Source organism: Cherax quadricarinatus, chromosome 90 (assembly GCF_038502225.1).
Source record: "Cherax quadricarinatus isolate ZL_2023a chromosome 90, ASM3850222v1, whole genome shotgun sequence".
Taxonomy (NCBI): Eukaryota; Metazoa; Arthropoda; class Malacostraca; order Decapoda; family Parastacidae; genus Cherax; species Cherax quadricarinatus.
Window position 1 is genome coordinate 8,754,518 of NC_091381.1, and position 24,473 is coordinate 8,778,990.

A 24,473-nucleotide genomic window follows, 5' to 3' on the forward strand; every position below is an offset into this window, starting at 1 on the left:
ATTTTTTATTAAATAACTAATGAAAGTTTCTTCTGATTTCCTTCAAAAATATTATTAACGATTCATTCTATAATAAGGTTGATAATTTATAAGTTTAGTCGTAATAAGTGTAAATTAGAAACTTTACTGAAATGGAAAAAACTTTGAATCGCTGGAATCAGATAAGTACTCGAGAATACCTTTTCTGATCGGCTTCAAACTTTTACATACTTTGAGCTCTGTATGGTTTAGTTTGTCAGTTTTCAAACTGCTTCCTATGTAGTAACTAGTGAATGTCTCGTCTGATCAGCTTCAAACCCTAATTGGTAGTGTATCTTAATAAATATTTTTTGATATTAATTTTAAGCTGTCTGGGTAACAGTTTGCTATTTTTTGCCAGTTCAATCAAAAAAATTTTACAATAAAATATTTTTTTCTTTCAGGATTGTTGAGAATTTTAAATAGAATGTAAATGTAAAAAAACAATTAAAAAAATCAGCGAATTTATGGTAATTTTTAAGTTGAACGAGACTTCACAATTTTTCATAAGATTCTCACCAACATTTTCGTCATCTTTATCAGATTTTTTTATTACTCGTGATCGCCTTATTCCATGGGCTTCAAAATATCAACACTTGTGTAAGGTATATTAACAAGATTCATGGGATTGTGTGCGTGGGTGAGCACACAATCCCATGTTGTTGTTACAGTGTCATTACCGGAGAAAAATTCCTGGAATCTGTCATTCTACAACTTTTAACCTCGAAACAGTATTGTATTATTTAACCTTATTGCAATATTTTGACCTTGATGCTTCTGAGAGGCTCGTGATTCAAGGAACTGGAGTTGCATTCCCCCGTTACTAGAGTCACATTTGAATACCTCACGTTTCACAGGTACTATATGATCCCGACGCGTTTAGCGCTTCTTCTGATTAAAATATAAGTTAGTTAATATTTTGTGAGATCAACCTACCTAATAACACAGGAATCACGTGACCTCATTGTCTGGCTGAGCTTCACTTGCATTTTTCAGGTCAATAATGTCACTCATACCCCATTCTCTGCCTATATATACTGTTATTTTCAACATCTGTTTGTTAGAAGTTATCAAGGTTGCGCGAACAAAACATTGTCTAATAAATATTACAGAATGGATATAAATGCACTTGAAAACGTACAGAGGAGGATGACAAAGTTGATCCCGTGTATCAGAAATCTTCCCTTTGAGGATAGACTGAGGACCCTGAATCTGCACTCTCTAGAAAGACGAAGGATTAAGAGGGATATGATTGAAGTGTATTAATGGAAAACCAATAAATAAATAGAGCTTTCTGGGGTTATTCTTCTATTCCTCGATTTTTGAGAGATAGTGCCATTGCCTTTGCTCCTTTTATAAGTTAGTTAGTTTAATATGTTTATTATGCACCCCATACCCATCCTGTGGGCGGTAGTCAAAAGATTAGAGAGGTACATAATTGGTCCAGGGACTGGACTCCAAAGTTTTGATAGCTGAGCAAGTTACAGAGGTAATGAACTCACAATTTACAAAGGTAATGAACTCACAATTTACAAAGGTAATGAACCCCAGGTAGGTCTAGATATAAGCCTATGCACTCTGTTTCTTATCCTTTGGTATTCACGGAGCTCTGCGATATCCTGTCTCTCTGCTTTGAATCTTTTCAGTAACTGATCCCTGAATTTGTAGAAGAAATCTTTATCTGCAGCAGTAACACCAGATGGTTAAACATCCAGGATAACCCAAAAAAGACACGTGATATGGCTTATTTCCAATAGGGTCCAAGTAGGTCTCCCATAGAATGGGAGACTAAGAGTTGTTATCCTACCTCAGCTCATTTCAAAATCCATCTCTATCTGAGGTATACTACCGCCCCTCCGGAATGCGACCCATAACAGCCTACACGCAGGTACCTACTTACTACTAGGTGAACAGGGACAGCAGGTGTAAAGTGACTAACACCCAGGTTCCTACTTACTGCTAGGTGAACAGGGACAGCAGGTGTAAAGTGACTAACACCCAGGTTCCTACTTACTGCTAGGTGAACAGGGACAGCAGGTGTAAAGTGACTAACACCCAGGTTCCTACTTACTACTAGGTGAACAGGGACAGCAGGTGTAAAGTGACTAACACCCAGGTTCCTACTTACTGCTAGGTGAACAGGGACAGCAGGTGTAAAGTGACTAACACCCAGGTTCCTACTTACTGCTAGGTGAACAGGGACAGTACGTGTAAGGAAACATGCCCAGCATTTCCACTCATGCCGGGGATCGAATCTCGGACCCTCAGTATGTGAGCTGTGTGCGCTACCAACAATGTATCTAAAATTCCTTGATCCCTGAAACAGACATTCGAGGAAACTCTCATCTTATATACAATGAGAGATATACACATCTTTCTGTGTATATTCACTGAGGGATACGTATCTCTTAGTGCATATATGCTGATAGATGCAGCTCTTGGTGGCCCGGTGGCCCGGTGGCCTGGTGGCTAAAGCTCCCGCTTCACACACGGAGGGCCCGGGTTCGATTCCCGGCGGGTGGAAACATTTCGACACGTTTCCTTACACCTGTTGTCCTGTTCACCTAGCAGCAAATAGGTACCTGGGTGTTAGTCGACTGGTGTGGGTCGCATCCTGGGGGACAAGATTAAGGACCCCAATGGAAATAAGTTAGACAGTCCTCGATGACGCACTGACTTTCTTGGGTTATCCTGGGTGGCTAACCCCCCGGGGTTAAAAATCCGAACGAAATCTTATCTTATCTTATCTTATACTGTACATACCTCACGGAGTATGTACAGAGAGAGATACACATCATGAACGTAAATAACCTTGGCTTATATCTGGGAGGCAGGAAAGTATCTCTCTCTCCTGTTCAGCTGCCAGTGTGTAAATATTTACTTATTTGGTTGCAAGATAATAATTCACAATTCACAAAAAAAAAAAATGCACTTAAAATATTTGTCGATGTCACACTAATTAAAGTATTTGAGACAAAAAGATGGCACAGGTATCAGATCTGTTCAAAAATAATAAAATGCTGGACTGATTAGTAAGCACTGAGACTGTTGGAGGAGGAGCTGCCTGCTTTTGTGTTGCCAGAGTTGTGAGTCCTCACCTATATGTGGCAGCAGGAGTCGTGTTAGTCTCCTACTAGAAGAGTTACACAATTTCAGCATAAAACGCGTTGGCAATACCACAGATGATGTAAGAGGACAACTTCTCACCATGACAAAGATAAGGTTTGTGAAGTTTGTCACTCTGCCCCTGTGGATGGCAGGTCGTGTGATGATGAACTGCGTCTTCACGCTCTCTACTCTCTCCCATCAAATTAGGGATTTGCTGTATGAGTTCTTCCTAAATGTTGTGGAACTGAGGAGAGGCAGCTCGTATCTCAACATCCTCCAGGATGGTATCTGGGACTACCACTATTTCTGGCAAAGGATGGGATGCTTACTCAGATGGTAAGATATTTATTATGTGAACTTAAATCTCAGTACTCATGCACCTATTTACATCCAGTCAGTCTCTTATACTCTTATATACATGTATAACACACCTAAACACATAAATACAGACTCTTAAACACATAAATACAGACTCTTAAACACATAAATACAGACTCTTAAACACATAAATACAGACTCTTAAACACATAAATACAGACTCTTATTCACCTATAAATCTGCAAATAGACCGGCGAATAATGAAAAAAAAATAGATATTTATGCATGTAGACAAATGTACAAAAATTCACTTACCTTAAAGGCACACTCCTTTACACATGTATACGTACATGTACATGTGTCATGTATGCGTACCTATGCATTAAAAACACCCAGACATAAACATATACAAGAACACAGAAGTATTTAAACACCTACAGTAAACACAAACACACAGACTTACATAAAAGTTCGTGTTTCTCATGGCACTTAAATTCTCGTCAGCCTGATGCGCCCTTTTAATAATTATAATATTAGTAATAATAATCTTTATTTCTACAAGGACATGTATAAGGTCTACAAGCCTAGCTGACATCAGTGACATACTATATAGAAAGCCCTTTGTTATGCAGAGCATTTCGACAAAAATTAAGTCAATTTTCTCCCCAGGATGCGACCTACACCAGCCGACTGACACCCAGGTACCTATGTTACTGCTAGATGAACAGGGACAGCAGGTGTCTTAAAGAAACACATCCTAATGTTTCCACCCTTACCTGTGATCGAACCACGGACTTCAGTGAGTGAGATGAGTGCGCTAGTAATCGACACTTTCTACATATACCTGCGCATACAAACACCTGTACACCAGTGTAGAAGCCTTCACCCCTTTACAAATCAATACACGCTGTAAGGCTCTACTTCCAAGATTCCAGTATATCATCTTACAGATGTTAGTGGGAACAAAGTCAGAACTTACTGTAAATCATAGCCAGAACTTCTAAAACCTTTAGTTACTTATTGTATAATCAGGTCAACATAACATTAAAGAAGCTTGTAATATTTTAAGTGCATATAGTATTTTAAGGGCATCTTACAAGATAATAAAGTGTAGGATAATTAGGCATCCACGATAGGGGGATCTTTAATGGGCGACCTATTTTTCTCGTCCTCTAAGTTTTCGATTTTTTATGCTCTTAACTCAAGAAAACCTCATCCGATCGGCTTCAAATCTTCAACGCTTGTGTACAGTAACTAGTTCCAGATTCCCAGAACAGCTGATATGTACAGATGCCCTATGACTAAAATTATTGAACCCTTTCTGAGCATCCTTGAATGGCTCCAGTAACTTACAAACCTTCAGTGGCGTACCTTCGAACGTTCAAAAAAGTTGCCTCGTAATTCAGCGTCAGTAGAAAGTTCAAGAAAGTAAGTGCAGTTTTCTCCATTTTAAACATAAATTTGTGTGAAATTTCTATTCCTTTTAAATCACTTTAAATAAATTTTATTCTGCCTCTTTTAGACTGACTGCCACTTCAGCAATTTTATCAAATTACGTTTATTAATTATGAATAATTACTATTACTACTACAATCAACACTAAGCGCTAAACCCATACGGGTCATGCATTTTTTTTTTCAAGGAAAAAATTCTTATAGGACTGTGGAGAATTTTAAATATAATATTAATAAGAAAAGATAATAAAAAATTAAACATTTGCGTTTTATGGCCATTTTTGGACACGGAGGACGGGACGAGTCTGTTTGGAAGACGAGTCTTGGGTACATGAAGGTGCAGGTGGGAGATAAAAACTTAAATGAGTCAGAGGGATGTCCTGGAGGTTACTTGGTTATTCCAGGGATCAACGCCCCCGCGGCCCGGTCCATGACCAGGCCTCCCGATGGATCAGGGCCTGATCAGCTAGGCTGTTACTGCTGGCCGCACGCAGTCCAACGTACGAGCCACAGCCCGGCTGATCCGGCACTGACTTTAGGTATCTGTCCAGCTCTCTCTTGAAGGCAGCCAGGGGTTTATTGGTAATTCCCCTAATGCTTGATGGGAGGCTGTTGAACAGTCTTGGGCCCTGGACACTTATGGTGTTTTCCCTTAGTGTACCAATGGCGCCCCTACTTTTTATTGGCGGCATTTTGCATCGCCTGCCAAGTCTTTTACTTTCGTAGGGAGTGATTTCTGTGTGCAGATTTGGGACCATTCCTTCCAAGATTTTCCAAGTGTAGATTATGATATATCTCTCCCTCCTGCGTTCCAACGAGTACAAGTCAAGTGCTTCCAAGCGTTCCCAGTAGTTAATGTGCTTGACAGAACTTATACGTGCAGTAAAGGATCTCTGTACACTCTCTAGATCTGCGATTTCACCTGCTTTGAATGGAGATGTTAATGTACAGCAGTATTCCAGCCTAGAGAGAACAAGTGATTTGAAAAGGATCATCATTGGCTTGTCATCTCTCGTTTTGAACGTTCTCATTATCCATCCTATCATTTTCTTTACACGTGCGATCGTGGCACTGTTGTGATCCTTGAAAGTGAGATCCTCAGACATTACTACTCCCAGGTCTCTTACATTATTTTTCCGCTGTATTGTATGACCAGAGTCTGTAGTATACTCTGTTCTAGTTATTATCTCCTCCAGTTTTCCATAACGGAGTAGTTGGAATTTGTCCTCATTGAACATCATATTGTTTACCGTTGCCCACTGGAAAACTTCGTTTATATCTTCTTGAAGGTTAACTGCGTCATCAGCAGATGACAGCCTCATGCAGATCCTAGTATCATCCGCAAAAGATGATACGGTGCTGTGGTGTATATCTCTGTCTATGTCTGATATGAGGATGAGGAATAAGATGGGGGCGAGTACTGTGCCTTGTGGAACAGAGCTCTTCACTATGGCAGCCTCCGATTTAAATCTGCCAGGAAATACTTCTTTAGTCTTCGAGTAGTCGGGAAGTGGACCAGCATAGAGAACAAAGAGACTGAAGCAGAATTCGTACGTAGCCTTAAGACTGGGTATGATAGAGTTCAAGTAACTAGGAGAGGAAGAACCCAGGAGCGGGCAGTGGATAGGTGGGACCAGGAAATGAAAATCGACCCTTTCACCACAAATAGGTGAGAGTAGAAATTAATATATACACATATACACACACACACATACATATACACATATGCATCCATATAAAGAGCATAAATTCATACATGAAAACAAATACATATATACATATGCACATCCATATATACATAAAAACATATATATGTGAACGCATACATACATGTGCTCATGCATACATATACACCTTTACGAATACATATTTTAGATTCTGGTGCATTAAAATTTTACACTATTCTGCAGTGTTACGTTTGTGTGCATTGCCGTAGAGGAGGCAGAGCTGACAGAATACAGAGATATCTTTTCTCAGTCACGCAGGGACCGCAGAACACACAATTCTTGTTGTTACAGGGCGTGGACGGAGGCAGTCATGGAGGCGGAGGAAGGTGGGAAGGCACCCGACCCTCTGATGATACGGCTGAGTGACAACTCTAAGTGCCACCTGCTGGACCTGCTCAAGCCTGGCCGACCTCTCGTACTTAATTTCGGCTCCTGCACCTGACCTCCGTTTATGGCCAATCTCAGGAGGTTCCGTAAGGTGAGGTGCTCACAGGTCATGTGGAACATAATTAACCCGCAATGTGGACAGTATTCTAAGCGACGTTTCGGCCATTCCTGATCATTTAATAATTCGGATTAAATAAACATAATCAAACACGTGACCACAATTATCAAAAAAATTGCCATAATGGAAAAAATAAAAATAAAGGAGTGCTTCCGCAGGGCAATTTCCTGTGCAAATCGCCTTTTTTTTTCCTCTGCATGTTAAAGTGGAAACCTCAGGGGCACCCATTGCACTGGCTATAGTATAGGATTCAAACCTGACTACAAGAGGTGCAAGTTTAATCACAGCTTCTCTATATGTCTTCAGATTAGGACATCATTTTTCATTTATATAAATAGTTTAATGCAGGATAAAACGCAGGTTTTTCTTAAAGAAGGTAAAAGACGCGTAAAAGAGAGATACATTGGAAATAAATGGTATACAATACCGACACTATGGAAAAATAAACACAGAAGCAGTATAATGTGATCCTTTATTGGCAACGTTTCGCCCACACTGTGGGCTTTATCAAGTTACAAACAGAACAGTTCTGTTTGTGACTTCATAAAGTCTACTGTGTGGGCGAAACGTTGTCAATAAAGGATCACATTATACAGCTTCAGTGTTTATTTTTCCAGTGAGACACATTCATTATACGGTGTGGCGTTTAACCACTGCTGAAACTCACTGGTCAGTAATTCGTGTAATCCGTTTTATTATCTTCCTATGAGAGAAGTCGACGTTGTCAGGTTTATTCTCTAGCAATATTATTTTCCTATTTAGTGGATCAATAAAAACAAATCGACAATTTAATACCAGCTTATTTGTTTACATATCTTAATATTCTTTTTACAATGGACAATTACACTGTTTTTGTTTATTTATTGAGGAAAGTAAAAAATAGGCAGTGAATTACTTATAAAATAAATTAAGTTTCTCCCATTGACAAATAATAATCTTGGTACAGGAAAATTATTAAAATTTTCTACTGTCTACAGAGATGCTAAAACTGAATTATAGTTTTTCATTACAAACTGATTTGAAAAGTATTAGGCAAAAATCAATGGTCAGTGAATGTTATATATATCTTCCAATAGTACATGTATTGTATGTTAGTCTTCGTTTAAGTTTCTTTCTGCAGAGTGTTTTACTTAAAATATTGTGTGTGTGTGTGTGTGTGTGTGTGTGTGTGTGTGTGTGTGTGTGTGTGTGTGTGTGTGTGTGTGTGTGTGTGTGTGTGTGTGTGTGTGTGTGTTTGTGTGTGTGTGTGTGTGTGTTTGTGTGTGTGTGTGTGTGTGTGTGTGTGTGTGTGCGTATGTGTGTGTGTGTGTGTGTGTATACTCACCTATTTGTACTCACCTATTTGTGGTTGCAGGGGTCGATTCATAGCTCCTGGCCCCGCCTCTTCACTGATTGCTACTTGGTCCTCTCTCTCCCTGCTCCATGAGCTTTATCATACCTCGCCTTAAAAACTATGTATGGTTCCCGCCTCCACTACTTCACTTTCTAGGCTATTCCACGGCTTGACTACTCTATGACTGAAGAAATACTTCCTAACATCCCTTTGATTCATCTGAGTCTTCAACTTCCAATTGTGACCTCTTGCGTCTGTGTCCCATCTCTGGAACATCCCGTCTTTGTCCACCTCGTCTATTCCGCGAAGTATTTTATATGTCGTTATCATGTCTCCCATGACCCTCCTGGCCTCCAGTGTCATCAGGCCGATTTCCCTCAACCTTTCTTCTTAGGACAATCCCCGTAGCTCTGGGACTAGTCTTGTTGCAAACCTTTGCACTTTCTCTAATTTCTTGACGTGCTTGACTAGGTGTGGATTCCAAACTGGTGCTGCATACTCCAGTATGGGCCTGACGTAAATGGTATAGAGAGTCTTGAACGACTCCTTACTGAGGTATCGGAACGCTATCCGTAGGTTTGCCAGGCGCCCGTATGCTGCAGCAGTTATCTGATTGATGTGCGCCTCAGGAGATATGCTCGGTGTTATACTCACCCCCAGATCTTTTTCCTTGAGTGAGGTTTGCAGACTTTGGCCATCTAAACTATATTGTGTCTGCGGTCTTCTTTGCCCTTCCCCAATCTTCATGACTTTGCATTTGGCGGGGTTAAATTCAAGGAGCCAGTTGCTGGACCAGGCTTGTAGCCTGTCCAGGTCTCTTTGTAGTCCTGCCTGATCCTCATCCGATTTGATTCTTCTCATTAACTTCACATCGTCCGCAAACAAGGACACTTCTGAGTCTATCCCTTCCGTTATGTTATTCACATATGCCAAGAACAGCACAGGTCCTAGGACTGGCCCCTGTGGAACCCCGCTTGTCACAGGCGCCCACTTTGACACCTCATCACGTACCATGACTCGTTGTTGCCTCCCTGTAAGGTATTCTCTTATCCATTGCAGTGCCTTTCCTGTTATGTGTGCCTGATCCTCTAGCTTTTGCAGTAACCTCTTGTGAGGAACTGTGTCGAAGGCCTTCTTGCAGTCCAAAAAAATGCAGTCGATCCACCCCTCTCTCTCTCTCTTGTCTTACTTCTGTCACCTTGTCATAAAACTCTAATAGGTTTGTGACACAGGATTTTCCCTCCCTGAAACCATGCTGGTTGTCAATTATACACTTGTTTCTTTCCAGGTGCTCCACCACTCTCCTCCTGATGATCTTCTCCATGACTTTGCATACTATACACGCTAGTGATACAGGTCTGTAGTGTAGTGCCTCATGTCTGTCTCCCTTTTTAAAAATTGGGACTACATTTGCCATCTTCCATACCTCAGGGAGTTGCCCAGTTTCGAATGATGTGTTGAAGATCTTCGTTAATGGTACACACAATGTCTCTGCTCCCTCTTTAAGGACCCACGGAGAGATGTTGTCTGGTCCCACCGCCTTTGAGGTGTCAAGTTCGCATAGCAGCTTCTTCACCTCCTCCTTGGTTATATGTACCTCATCCAGCACTTGCTGGTGCACCCCCCTGCTCTGATTTCCTGGAGTCCTACTGGTTTCCACTGTAAATACTTCTTTAAATCTTGTGTTGAGCTCCTGACATACCTCCCGATCGTTTGTTGTGAATTTCCCATCACCCTTCCTCAGTCTCATTACCTGGTCCTTGACTGTTGTTTTCCTCCTGATGTGGCTGTACAACAGCTTCGGGTCAGTCTTGACTTTCGATGCTATGTCATTTTCGTATTGCCGCTGAGCCTCCCTTCTTATCTGTGCATATTCGTTTCTGGCTCTTCGGCTAATCTCTTTATTTTCCTGAGTTCTCTGTCTTCTGTACCTTTTCCATTCTCTAGTACACCTAGTTTTTGCCTCCCTACACCTTTGGGTGAACCAAGGACTCATTCTGTTCTTCCCATTATTTCTGTTTCCCTTGGGAACAAACCTCTCCTCTGCCTCCTTGCATTTTGTTGCCACATAGTCCATCATTTCTTGTACTGGTTTTCCTGTCAGTTCTCTCTCCCACTGAATGTCTTGAAAGAAGTTCCCCAACCGTGAGTAGTTCCCCCTTTTGTAGTTTGGTTTTTCCCACCCTATTCCTGCTGCTCTCTCCGCTTGGAGCTCAACTATGTAGTCGAAGCACAGAACCTTTCCCTCTTTCATACATTTATTAAACAAAAATACCAACCACTCCAACACTATATTCCCCCCTGCTTTTAACATTTCTGTCAAGATCCCGTCAGTTCCAGCTGCTTTACCCCCTTTAATTCTACATAATACCTCATGCACCTCCCCCACACTCACATCCTGTTCTTCTTCCCTCCTAAAAGATGGTATACCTCCCTGGCCAGTGCATGAAATTACCGCCTCCCTTTCTTCGTCGACATTTAAAAGATCCTCAAAATATTCTCGCCATCTACCCAAAAATTTCTTGACAGTGCCTCTCCCACTCAATCATCTGCTCTCCTTTTGCACTCTCTCACCACTCTCTTCACCTTTCTTTTACTCTCCATATACTCTACTCTTCTTGTAACACTTCTGATTTGTAAAAACCTCTCATAAGCTAACTTTTTCTCTTTTATCACACCCTTTACTTCATCATTCCACCAATCACTCCTCTTTCCTCCTGCACCCACCTTCCTATAACCACAAACTTCTGCCCCCACATTCAAATACTGCATTTTTAAAACTATTCCAACCCTCTTCAACCCCCCCCCCCCCCACTGCTCACACTTGCACCAGCCCACCTTTCTGCCAATAGTCGCTTATATTTCACCCGAACTTCCTCCTCCCTTAGTTTATACACTTTCACCTCCCTCTTACTTGTTGTTGCCATTTTCCTCTAGTCCCATCTACCTCTTACTCTAACTGTAGCTACAACTAAATAATATGTATATGTATGTATATAAATACATGCACATATATATATATATATATATATATATATATATATATATATATATATATATATATATATATATATATATATATATATATAATACCGCCCCACAGGTGCTGTATAATACTACGGGTTTAGCGCCATCCCATGATTATAATAATAATAATAATAACAATATTAATCTGCATGCCAGAAGTGACAGTTAGCAACTCAGACATAGTAAACAGAGTAATAAAGATTATTTTCATGTATGAATTAACGCAGTTTGTAACAAGGTTGGTGATTGGTTGACAAAACTAGTTGCCGGTACTTTCTGTGTATCTATATTAAAGAAGATTTATGAATACAGAAAGTGAAGTGTTATGATACGTCAGTCACATCTACTAAGGTGAAGTATAAGATTAATGGACGAGTTAGGTGAATATGTGAGGCTTGGTGCCCATAATGTGTGAGGCTTGGTGCCCATAATGTGTGAGGCTTGGTGCCCATAATGTGTTAGGCTTGGTGCCCATAATGTGTGAGGCTTGGTGCCCATAATGTGTTAGGCTTGGTGCCCATAATGTGTGAGGCTTGGTGCCCATAATGTGTGAGGCTTGGTGCCCATAATGTGTTAGGCTTGGTGCCCATAATGTGTGAGGCTTGGTGCCCATAATGTGTTAGGCTTGGTGCCCATAATGTGTGAGGCTTGGTGCCCATAATGTGTGAGGCTTGGTGCCCATAATGTGTGAGGCTTGGTGCCCATAATGTGTGAGGCTTGGTGCCCATAATGTGTTAGGCTTGGTGCCCATAATATGTGAGGCTTGGTGCCCATAATGTGTGAGGTTGGTGCTCATAATGTGTGAGGCTTGGTGCCCATAATGTGTGAGGCTTGGTGCCCATAATGTGTGAAGTTTGGTGCCCATAATGTGTGAGGCTTAGTGCCCATAATGTGTGAAGCTTGGTGCTCATAATGTGAGAGGCTTGGTGCCCATGATGAGTGAGTCTTGGTGCCTATAATGTGTGAGGCTTGGTGCCCATAATGTGTGAAGCTTGGTGCTCATAATGTGAGAGGCTTGGTGCCCATAATGTGTGAAGCTTGGTGCTCATAATGTGTGAAGCTTGGTGCCCATGATGAGTGAGTCTTGGTGCCTATAATGTGTGAGGCTTGGTGCCCATAATGTGTGAGGTTTGGTGCCCATAATATGTGAGGCTTGGTTCCCATAATGTGTGAAGCTTGGTGCCCATAATGTGTGAGGCTTGGTGCCCATAATGTGTGAAGCTTGGTGCTCATAATGTGTGAAGCTTGGTGCCCATAATGTGTGAAGCTTGGTATCCATAATGTATGAAGCTTGGTGCCCATAATGTGTGAAGCTTGGTGCCCATAATGTGTGAAGCTTGATGCCCGTAACGTGTGAGGCTTGGTGCCCATAATGTGTGAAGCTTGATGCCCATAATGTGTGAAGCTTGGTGCCCGTAACGTGTGAGGCTTGGTGCCCATAATGTGTGAAGCTTGGTGCCCATAATGTGTGATGCTTGATGCCCATAATGTGTGAAGCTTGGTGCCCATAATGTGTGAAGCTTGGTTCCCATAATGTGTGAAGCTTGGTGCCCATAATGTGTGAATCTTGGTGCCCATAATGTGTGAGGCTTGGTGCCCATAATGTGTGAAGCTTGATGCCCATAATGTGTGAAGCTTGGTGCCCGTAACGTGTGAGGCTTGGTGCCCTTAATGTGTGAAGCTTGGTGCCCATAATGTGTGAAGCTTGGTGCCCATAATGTGTGAAGCTTGGTGCCCATAATGTGTGAAACTTGGTGTCCATAATGTGTGATGCTTGGTGCCCATAATATGTGAAGCTTGGTGCCCATAATGTGTGAAGCTTAGCACCTATAATGTGTGAGCTTGGTGACCAAAATGTGTGAGGCTTGGTGCCCATAATGTGTGAGGCTTGGTGCCCATAATGTATGAGGCTTGGTGCCCAAAATGTGTGAGGCTTGGTGCCCATAATGTGTGAGGCTTCGTGCCCATAATGTGTGAGGCTTGGTGCCCATAATGTATGAGGCTTGGTGTCCATAATGTGTGAGGCTTGTTGCCCATAATGTGTGAGGCTTCGTGCCCATAATGTGTGAGGCTTGGTGCCCATAATGTGTGAGGCTTGGTGCCCATAATGTGTGAGGCTTGGTGCCCATAATGTGTGACGCTTGTTGCCCATAATGTGTGAGGCTTGGTGCCCATAATGTGTGACGCTTGTTGCCCATAATGTGTGAGGCTTGGTGCCCATAATGTGTGAGGCTTGGTGCCCATAATGTGTGAGGCTTGGTGCCCATAATGTGTTAGGCTTGGTGCCCATAATATGTGAGGCTTGGTGCCCATAATGTGTGAGGCTTGGTGTCCATAATGTGTGAGGCTTAGTGCCCATAATGTGTGAAGCTTGGTGCCCATAATGTGTGAAGCTTGGTGCCCATAATGTGTGAGGCTTGGTGCCCATAATGTGTGAGGCTTGGTGCTCATAATGTGTGAAGCTTGGTGCCCATAATGTGTGAAGCTTGGTGCCCATAATGTGTGAGGCTTGGTGTCCATAATGTGTGAGGCTTGGTGCCCATAATGTGTGAGGCTTGGTGCCCATAATGTGTGAGGCTTGGTGCCCATAATGTGTGAGGCTTGGTGCCCATAATGTGTTAGGCTTGGTGCCCATAATATGTGAGGCTTGGTGCCCATAATGTGTGAGGCTTGGTGCCCATAATGTGTGAGGCTTGGTGCTCATAATGTTTGAAGCTTGGTGCCCATAATGTGTGAAGCTTGGTGCCCATAATGTGTGAGGCTTGGTGCCCATAATGTGTGAAGTTTGGTGCCCATAATGTGTGAGGCTTGGTGCCCATAATGTGTGAAGCTTGGTGCTCATAATGTGAGAGGCTTGGTGCCCATAATGTGTGAAGCTTGGTGTCCATAATGTGTGAAGCTTGGTGCCCATAATGTGTGAGGCTTGGTGCCCACAATGTGTGAAGCTTGGTGCCGATAATGTGTGAGGCTTGGTGCCCATAATGTGTGAGGCTTGATGCCCATAATGTGTGAGGCTTGGTACCCACAATGTGTGAAGCTTGGTGCCCAAAATGTGTGAAACTTGGTACCCATAATGTGTGAAGCTTAGTGCCCATAATGTGTGAAGCTTGGTGCTCGTATTGTGTGAAGCTTGGTTCCCATAATGTGTGAAGCTTGGTGCCCATAATGTGTGAAACTTGGTGCCCATAATGTGTGAAGCTTGGTGCTCATAATGTGTGAAGCTTGGTGCTCATAATGTGTGAAACTTGGTGCCCATAATGTGTGAAGCTTGGTGCCCATAATGTGTGAAACTTGGTGCCCATAATGTGTGAAGCTTGGTGCCCATAATGTGTGAAGCTTGGTGCTCATAATGTGTGAAGCTTGGTGCCCATAATGTGTGAAGCTTGGTGCCCATAATGTGTGAAACTTGGTGCCCATAATGTGTGAAGCTTGGTGCCCATAATGTGTGAAGCTTGGTGCCCATAATGTGTGAAACTTGGTGCCCATAATGTGTGAAGCTTGGTGCTCATAATGTGTGAAGCTTGGTGCTCATAATGTGTGAAGCTTGGTGCCCATAATGTGTGAAGCTTGTATAGTCCCTTTATATAAAGGGAAAGGGGACAAAAGAGATTTTAAAAATTATAGAGGAATAAGTTTACTGAGTATAACAGGAAAAGTGAACGGTAGGGTTATAATTGAAAGAATTAGAGATAAGACAGAATGTAGGATTGCGGACGAGCAAGGAGGCTTCAGAGTGGGTAGGGGATGTGTAGATCAAGTGTTTACATTGAAGCATATATGTGAACAGTATTTTGATAAAGGTAGGGAACTTTTTATTGCATTTATGGATTTAGAAAAGGCATATGATAGAGTGGATAGAGGAGCAATGTGGCAGATGTTGCAAGTAAATGGAATAGGTGGTAAATTATTAAATGCATTAAAGAGTTTTTATGAGGATAGTGAGGCTCAGGTTAGGGTGTGCAGAAGCTTTACTTCTCGGTAAAAGTAGGTCTTAGACAAGGATGTGTAATGTCACCATAGTTGTTTAATATATTTATAGATGGGGTTGTAAAAGAAGTAAATGCTAGGGTGTTCGGGAGAGGGGTGGGATTAAATTATGGGGAATCAAATACAAAATTGGAATTGACACTTTTGCTTTTTGCTGATGATACTGTGCTTATGGGAGGTTCTAAAGAAAAATTGCTAAGGTTAGTGGACGAGTTTGGGAGTATGTGCAAAGGTAGAAAGTTGAAAGTGAACATAGAAAAGAGTAAGGTGACGAGGGTATCAAATGATTTAGATAAAGTAGAATTGGATATCAAATTGGGGAGGAGGAATATGGAAGAAGTGAATGTTTTCAGATCCTTGGGAGTTGACATGTCGGCGGATGGATTTATGAAGGATGAAGTTAATCATAGAATTGATGAGGGAAAAAAGGTGAGTGGTGCGTTGAGGTATATGTGGAGACAAAAAACGTTATGTATGGATGCAAAGAAGGGAATGTATGAAAGTATAGTAGTACCAACACTCTTATATGGATGTGAAGCTTGGGTTGTGAATGCAGCAGCGAGGAGACGGTTGGAGGCAGTGGAGATGTCCTGTCTAAGGGCAATGTGTGGTGTAAATATTATGCAGAAAATTAGGAGTGTGGAAATTAGGAGATGTGGAGTTAATAAAAGTATTAGTCAGAGGGCTGAAGAGGGGTTGTTGAGGTGGTTTGGTCATTTAGAGAGAATGGATCAAAGTAGAATGACATGGAGAGCATTTAAATCTGTAGGGGAAGGAAGGCGGGATAGGGGTCGTCCTCGAGAAGGTTGGAAGGAAGGGTAAGGGAGGTTTTGTGGGCGAGGGGCTTGGACTTCCAGCAGGCGTGCATGAGCGTGTTTGATAGGAGTGAATGGTATTTGGGACCTGACGATTCGTTGGAGTGTGAGCAGGGTAATATTTAGTGAAGGGATTCTGGGAAACCGGTTATTTTTATATAAACGGACTTGAGTCCTGGAAATGGGAAGTACAATGCCTGCACTCTAAAGGAGGGGTTCGGGATATTGGTAGTTTGGAGGGATATGTTGTGTATCTTTATACGTATATGCTTCTAAACTGTTGTATTCTGAGCTCCTCTGCAAAAACAGTGATTATGTGTGAGTGAGGTGAAAGTGTTGAATGATGATGAAAGTATTTGCTTTCTGGGGATTTTCTTTCTTTTTGGGTCACCCTGCCTCGGTGGGAGACGGCCGACTTGCTAAATACACACACACACACACACACACACACACACACACACACACACACACACACACACACACACACACACACACACACACACACACATACACACATATATATATATATACATATATATATTATATATATATATATATATATATATATATATATATATATATATATATATATATATATATATATATATATATATATATATATATATATATATATATATATATATATATATATATATATATATATATATATATATATTATTATATATTATTATTATTAACATATCGGCCGTTTTCCTTCAAGGTAGGATGGCCGAGAAAGAAAAATTTTCACCATAATTCACTCCCTCACTGTCTTGCCAGAGGTGCACATACACTACAGTTATACAACTGCAACATTAACACCCATTAACATTAACAGTGCAGACACTGTACTTCCCATCTTCAAGACTCAAGTCCGTCCTGCCAGTTTCCCTAAATCCCTTCATAAATATTACCCTGCTCACACTCCAACTGCTCATCATATCCTAAAAACCATTTGTCTCCATTCGTTCATAACTAACACACTCACACATGCTTGTTGAAAGTCCAAGCCCCTCACACAAAAAACTACTTTTATCCCCTCCCTCCATCCATTCCTAGGCCGACCTCTACCCCACCTTCTGGATAATAGATTTGGTAATCCCACACCTCCTAAATTTCAAACTAGGAATTCTCTGCATTATATTCGCACCACACATTGTCCTCAGACATGACATCTCTGCCTCCAGCCTTCTCATTGTTGCAACATTCAACACCCATGCTTCACACCCATATAATAGCGTTGGTATAACAATACTCTCATACATTCCCCTTTTCGTTTCCATGGAGAAAGTTCTTAGTCTCCACTGACTCCTCAGTACACCACTCACCTGCTTCCACTTGTCAGTTCTATGATTCACTTCATCTTTCATAGAAACATTTGCTGACACGTCCACTCCTAAATATCTGAATGCATTCACCTCCTACATACTCTCCCCCTCCAATTTGAAATTCAATCTTTCGTACCTATTTTTTTATTATCATCAAAAGCTTTCGACAAGTGTGACCATGGTGTAATAGCGCACAAAGTGAGTGATGAAGAAATAACAGGAAAAGTTGGTAGAGAGATCTATCACTTCCTAACAAAGAGAATACTAAGAGTAATAGTAAACAGAATTAAAGTTTGAGGCAGCTATGGTGAAAAGCTCTGTTCCACAAGGTACTGTACTCGCTCCCATTCTATTCCTCATCTTTATGTCTGACATGGGCAGAGATGTAAGCCATAGCTCCGTGTCTTCCTTTGCGGATGACACCCGGATTCCCATGACAGTGACCTCCATCGAAGACACCACAATTCTCCAAGCGGACATAAACCAAATCTTCAAATGGGCCACTCAAGACAATATGAAGTTCAGTGAAGAGAAATTTCAACTACTCAGGTATGGAAAACTTGAGGAAATTAAAATTGTATGAGAGTATACAACAAATCCTAGCCATACAATAGAGCGAAAAAGTAATGTGAAGGACCTGGGAGTGATAATGTCAGAGGATCTCGCCTTCAAAGACCACAACAATGTATGTACCGCATCTGCTAGGAAAATGATGGGATGAATAATGAGAACCTTCAAAACTAGGGATGCCAAGGCCATGATGATTCTCTTCAAATCGCTTGTTCTCTCTACGCTGGAATACTGCTGTACACTTACTGCCCCCTACAATGCAGGAGAAATTGCTGACCTGGAGAGTGTACAAAGAAGTTTCACGGCACACATAATTATGATAAGGCACCTAAATTACTGGGAACGGTTGAAGGCTCTTGATCCATATTCCCCTGAGTGCAGGAGAGAGAGATACATGATAATGTACACTTGGAAAATCCTAGAGGGATTAGTACCAAACTTACACACGAAAATCACTCCCTAATAAAATAAAAGACTAGGCAGGAGATGCAACATTCCCCCTGTGAAAAGCAGGGGCACCACGAGTACACTGAGAGACAACGCAATAAGTGTCCGGGGCCCAAGACTGTTCAACTGCCTCCCAGCATACATACGGGGGATTACCAATAGACCCCTGGTTGTCTTCAAGAAGGCACTGGAGAGGCACCTAAAGTCAGTACCTGACCAACCAGGCTGTGGTTCGTACGTCAGTTTGCGTGCGGCCAGCAGTAACAGCCTGGTTGATCAGACCCTGATCCACCACGAGGCCTGGTCTCAGACCGAGCTGCGGGGGCATTAACCCCCGAAACCCTCTCCAGGTAAACTCCAGATAAACCTTACTCTTTCCTATATACACTTTTAATTTTCTTCTTTTACATAGCCTACCAAACTCATCCACCAACCTCTGCAACTTCTCTTCAGAATCTCCCAAAAGCACAGTGTTATCAGCAAAGAGCAACTGTGACACTCGCACTTTGTGTTAGATTCTTTATCTTTTAACCCCAAACCTCTTGCCAACACCCGAGCATTCACTTCTCTTACAACCCCATCTATAAATATATTGAAGAACCATTGTGACATCGCACATCCTTGTCTAAGGCCTACTTTTACTGGGAAATAATCTCGCTCTCTCTTAAACACTCTAACCCTTAAAAACTCTTCACTGCTTTCAGTAACTTACCTCCTCATCCATACATTTGCAAAATCTACTATATTGCCCCCCACTATCCACCCTTTCATACGCCTTTTCCAAATCCATAAATGCCATAAAAACCTCCTTATCATTTCTAAATACTGTTCACCTATATGTTTCACTGTAAATACTTGATCTGCACACCCCCTACCGTTCCTAAAGCCTCCTTGTTCATCTGCTATCCTACTCTCCGTCTTAATATATATATATATATATATATATATATATATATATATATATATATATATATATATATATATATATATATATATATATTGATTGATTGTTCACTTCTTACTTCGTCGTCTTATTTTGTGTACAGATTATGGAGAACTTCTCTGAGGTGGCAGACTTCGTGACAGTGTATATTACCGAGGCTCATCCCACTGACGGCTGGGCCTTAAAGGGCAACGTAGAGATCGCCAACCATAAGTTAGTTGGTTTGTCTTGTTAAGAAGTCTAGCTGGTCCATATTTCTACGTGATAGAAAATGATTTATCCTTAATGACTTTTTTTTTTTTTTTAGAAATGAGATATTTGTTAAACAAAAGTTTTTTTTATCTGGAAAAACAGGCTAAGGCACAGTGATATATATATATTTTTTTACTATTTAAAGCAGTAGTTCACAACGTTTTAGAATAAATTGTCAAGTTTGATAAGCCACATTTAACAGACGGCCGCATTTAGTACTTTTTACAATTTTTACGAATAATAACAATGATGTTTTGTAATTGTCGACACTATGCAGAACCTACATAAAAGTGAATTCATAATTTCACGTAAGGGCCGCATCGAGTTCCTAGAAGGACCACACATGTGGCCCTCGGGCCGCCGGTTGGGGACCCCTGATTTAAAGTCTTATATTATGATCGCTACTTCTTATGTGTGATCACGTGTGTTTATTTATATTTCACAAAAGATCATAAAAAAAGAACACCGGAACAGCTTGGCAGGAGTTACCATTACATCAGTTTATTTGTTTTATTGTATTGTTTGAGCATTTGTCTAATAAATTAAATTTCGCTAACAAAGTGAACTTCATGGATTTATGATAACCTTCACTAACCAGTAAGTAATTAACAAGTGCTTTAATGTACGTCAGTGATCTATCTGCCTTCAGTAACTAACAAGTGTTCCCTGGTATACAACTATGACCAGTCTTCCCTAACTACCAAATGAGGTATAAAATGTCTTATAACAAACGAGTCTTTGTCAAACGAGTTAGTTGTTTACTGTTATACTTCACTCATTCCTCGCTGCACTTGTCTTGATAGCAAGTTTGCTTGGATCATTCTTCATTCTACTTAGACTCCTAATGTGTTCTGCTCGTCATGGCTCGTATGCTTCTGTCCATAGGCGCATGGCACTAAATCTTTTCTTATGGAAGGAAAGGGAGGGAAAGGCAGTCACGAATTTTGCATTATATAGAACAACGCCCGAAAGTAGAAAGTAAAACTAGTCGCATATATAAGGAATAAAAAATACAAAATGTTAACACACAAAGGAAATATTAAACTAGATGTATTTCAGTCGCTGATCTATCAGAGAAAGGTATCCCCGTATTGTATAACTCCAGGTTAATGTGCTTCAGTGCACGCAAAAAGATCAATGCAGAGGGTGACACAAGTTCATAATACAGTTAAATATATAGATATTAAAGATATGAAACAAATTTGATCTGGAATTCAAGAGTTATCGAATAAAAATGACGAATTAAGATGTGTAAATCCCTTAACTAATTCAAACTTTCCACTAAGAAACACCAACTTTGAAGCATGTTAATTTTCTTCCCCGAGGTTAATGGTCCCTGGTGAAACCTTCTTCAAAGATAATTTAATCAAATTCTATATGAACGTTTTCACGAATCAAGAACTGTCTTTGCGAACCTGAAAGTGGAATTTTATATAAACACACAACTAATTTTTTTATGGGCAAGGTATAGGTATAATAAGCGGCCCATAAAAACATCCCCAGATAATCATTACAATACAACTAGTGTCAAGGAGATATTTTTCACGCATATTTCTGTAAAAAAAATATATATAACTCCATCACGTTTCCACCAACATGCACAAAATGGCTATAGTATTCATAAAATATCAACTCCAGTCATTCTTCCTGACACTGATGGAAGAAGGAAGCGACTATACTGCTATGTATCTTAATTTTTACAGAACTCTAGAGGAGAGGGTAGCAGCAGCTCAGATGATGTTAACAATGGAGCCGCTAGATTGTCCAGTGCTGGTGGACATGCTCACAGACGAAGCTAACACGGCATATGCTGCTCTACCTGAGAGGCTCTACATCATCCAGGATAGTGTTATTGTTTACAAAGGCAAAGAAGGACCATTGGGATACAAGGTATAGAATCAGTGGACTCTATGTTTCATTAGTACATGCAGCGATTTATATTGCTTAAAATGGATATTAATGAAGAAAATGTATTTAATAAGGTAAAATCAGTAGATAAGTACATCACAAAGGTACATAATGTACACCATATTTACGTACTGTCATTAAGAATGCTCCATGATCACACGATCTAGTTTAAGGTGTCTCTTACTTAAAAGTACTTTTATTTGAAATGACAGTTATTCGCTTAAATAACACCAGTTCTGTGAGCAAATTATTATATTATAATCAGAATTAAGTGCTAAACCCATAGCACTGTTCTGTGAACATAATGATAATGCTTTTCTATTTTTTTTTTGGCAGCTGCGTGCAGTAGAAGAGTGGCTTAAGAAACACAAGGGAAACTAGATAACGATGAGTTCCTGGCTGCCCTTAAATCTTTACCGTGGAAACTTTTCGCCAGCCAGTGGCTGGCGAAGGGGCTTAAATACGGCAGACAGGTGAGGAGAAGTTGTCGGAGGCGGTGTCACCTTGTAAAAAATCCACAAGTGGAAGTAGGAAGAATAGAAGAATTCACAGCATCAGGATCCCAAGATGTTGCTGTGTCTGACAGGAATTGTTATATAAATGGTTCAGAAAACCGATAACTTGATGAATAAGGCACTTGTACAACACTTAGGTAACTTGATTGTGGAAACGTGTCCACAGTAACGATACCCAAGTGTTTCACAAGTGTCTCATTCATCAACTTACGTTCAGCAAATAGATAATGCCAGGGGAGTGAATGTAACATTCATAAAGAAGGCAGAAGTCAGTTATTTTTAAGAATCATGTAGCATTAAGACAGTTTACAAATAAGTTTAATTTCTTATGGAGAATGTAACACTTGATGGATATAAACAGAGGAGACAGCAATTTTAATTTTTCCTACCATTAACAGTACTCTTTCCCCTAATACTTTACTAATTTTAATATCTGATTACTCTAACATTACCACAAAGCCAACCTAATATTCACATCTAATCGATCTAACACTAACGACTAAACTAAAATTAACTAATTAAACTACCTTTATATTTTAGTTATCTGACCTTAACATCTAACCAGTTTAATTATAATGCTTAACAAGCATAACTTTCAAACCTAACTTATCTTCGATATCTAACTAAACAAACCTTAAAGCATAACTTAATATACCGAATATTGTTGTAATGCCGACAAGTGGTAAATAGACACTTAAATCTGTGAAGTGTTTGTATCAGGTACAAACATTTTCGTACACTTTATATATACATATATATATATATATATATATATATATATATATATATATATATATATATATATATATATATATATATATATATATATATATGTCGTGCCGAATAGGCAGAACTTGCGATCTTGGCTTAAATAGCAACGTTCATCTTGCCATATAGGACAAGTGAAAATTTGTGTATGCAATAATTTCGCCAAAATCATTCTGAACCTAACGAAAAAAATATATTTCACTGTGTTTGCTTAGTATTAAATTACTGTAAACAAATCTAAAATATATTTAGTTGGGTTAGGCTAAAATAAATTGTTCTTGTTATAATAAGGTTAGGTAAGTTTTCTAAGTTCCTTTTGGTGCAAAATTATAAATTTTTACATCAACATTAATGAAAAAAATATATCTTTAAACGCATAAGAGAAAATTTTAGAAAGGACTTAATTTTAAATGAGTTCTTGCTAATTGACCAGTTTTACATATTCGGCACGACATATATATATATATATATATATATATATATATATATATATATATTTATATATATATATATATATATATATATATATATATATATACATATATATATATATATATATATATATATATATATATATACATATATATATATATATATATATATATATATATATATATATATCATCCTATTTATTGTCAAAGCCTAATTAACCTAATCTTAACATCTTACTAAGATAAGTTTTAAACTTATCCAGCCTAACATTAGCACCTAACTAGTTTAACCACTGACGTTATTCCTCAGTATTTTGTTCACTAAAAGTTAAAATAAGAAAATAAGATTAGTTCAGAAATATTGCTTCAAATCTTGAACAAAAAAAAATATTTTTTTCTCTATTTCATCATTGTAGAGGTTAAAATTAAATGACGCTTGAGTTGAAAGATTTAAATATCAGTCTGTAAGCTGAAGAATATCTTGGTCTCTTTAGTGATGATGGAGAAGAAAGTATAACGAATGACGGATAATATTTTATTTGTGTTAATGAGAGGACACCATGAATTATTTAAGATATTACGTATGTAATGTTGGGTGGTGGAAGTTGTAGTTAATCCCGTATTGTACTTGTTTATCGTCACATGTTATAATTAACATTATAATCAATATTAAGCGGCAAAACAGCGCTGCCCAGCACAAGTTATAAACTTCTTCAAATTGTTCATCCTCCACACTGTCCTGAACACGTTGTTCACCTTCCCTCTCATCCTGAGTAACACATTGTTCACCTTCCCTCTCATTACCCTGTACAATACATTACTCACTTTCCATTACATTATCATGTACCTTACATGATTCACCACTCCTTACCTTGCACTGTAACTCACCTTCATCTCCCTCCCCTGTATTACACTGTACCTGGTCTTGTTCACCACACCATAATCCACATCCATCTCTTGTTCATCCTTTGTCATCCAACATAATTTACTTTGTCCACTTTCCCCACATTATATTATTA

The 24,473-nt window shown here is 39.8% G+C and overlaps 1 protein-coding gene across 1 annotated transcript; it reads left to right on the forward strand.

Moving 5' to 3' along the window:
- The first annotated feature begins 6,923 nt into the window (after positions 1 to 6,923).
- On the forward strand, positions 6,924 to 23,470 carry LOC128693285 (type I iodothyronine deiodinase). The gene is made up of 4 exons (XM_070104289.1): positions 6,924 to 7,103; positions 19,684 to 19,793; positions 21,536 to 21,722; positions 22,077 to 23,470. The coding sequence occupies exons 1-4, from the start codon at positions 7,077 to 7,079 to the stop codon at positions 22,119 to 22,121; spliced, it is 369 nt and encodes a 122-aa protein (XP_069960390.1). The 5' UTR covers positions 6,924 to 7,076; the 3' UTR covers positions 22,122 to 23,470.
- Positions 23,471 to 24,473: the final 1,003 nt, after the last annotated feature.

What these genes read in the sequence shown, in the direction of transcription:
- LOC128693285 (XM_070104289.1), top strand. Translation starts at nt 7,077, where the DNA reads ATGGCCAATCTCAGGAGGTTCCGTAAG. An exon ending in ATCTCAGGAGGTTCCGTAAG is followed by an intron (nt 7,104 to 19,683) that starts GTGAGGTGCTCA and finishes TTTTGTGTACAG; the next exon opens with ATTATGGAGAACTTCTCTGA. An exon ending in AAGGACCATTGGGATACAAG is followed by an intron (nt 21,723 to 22,076) that starts GTATAGAATCAG and finishes TTTTTTTGGCAG; the next exon opens with CTGCGTGCAGTAGAAGAGTG.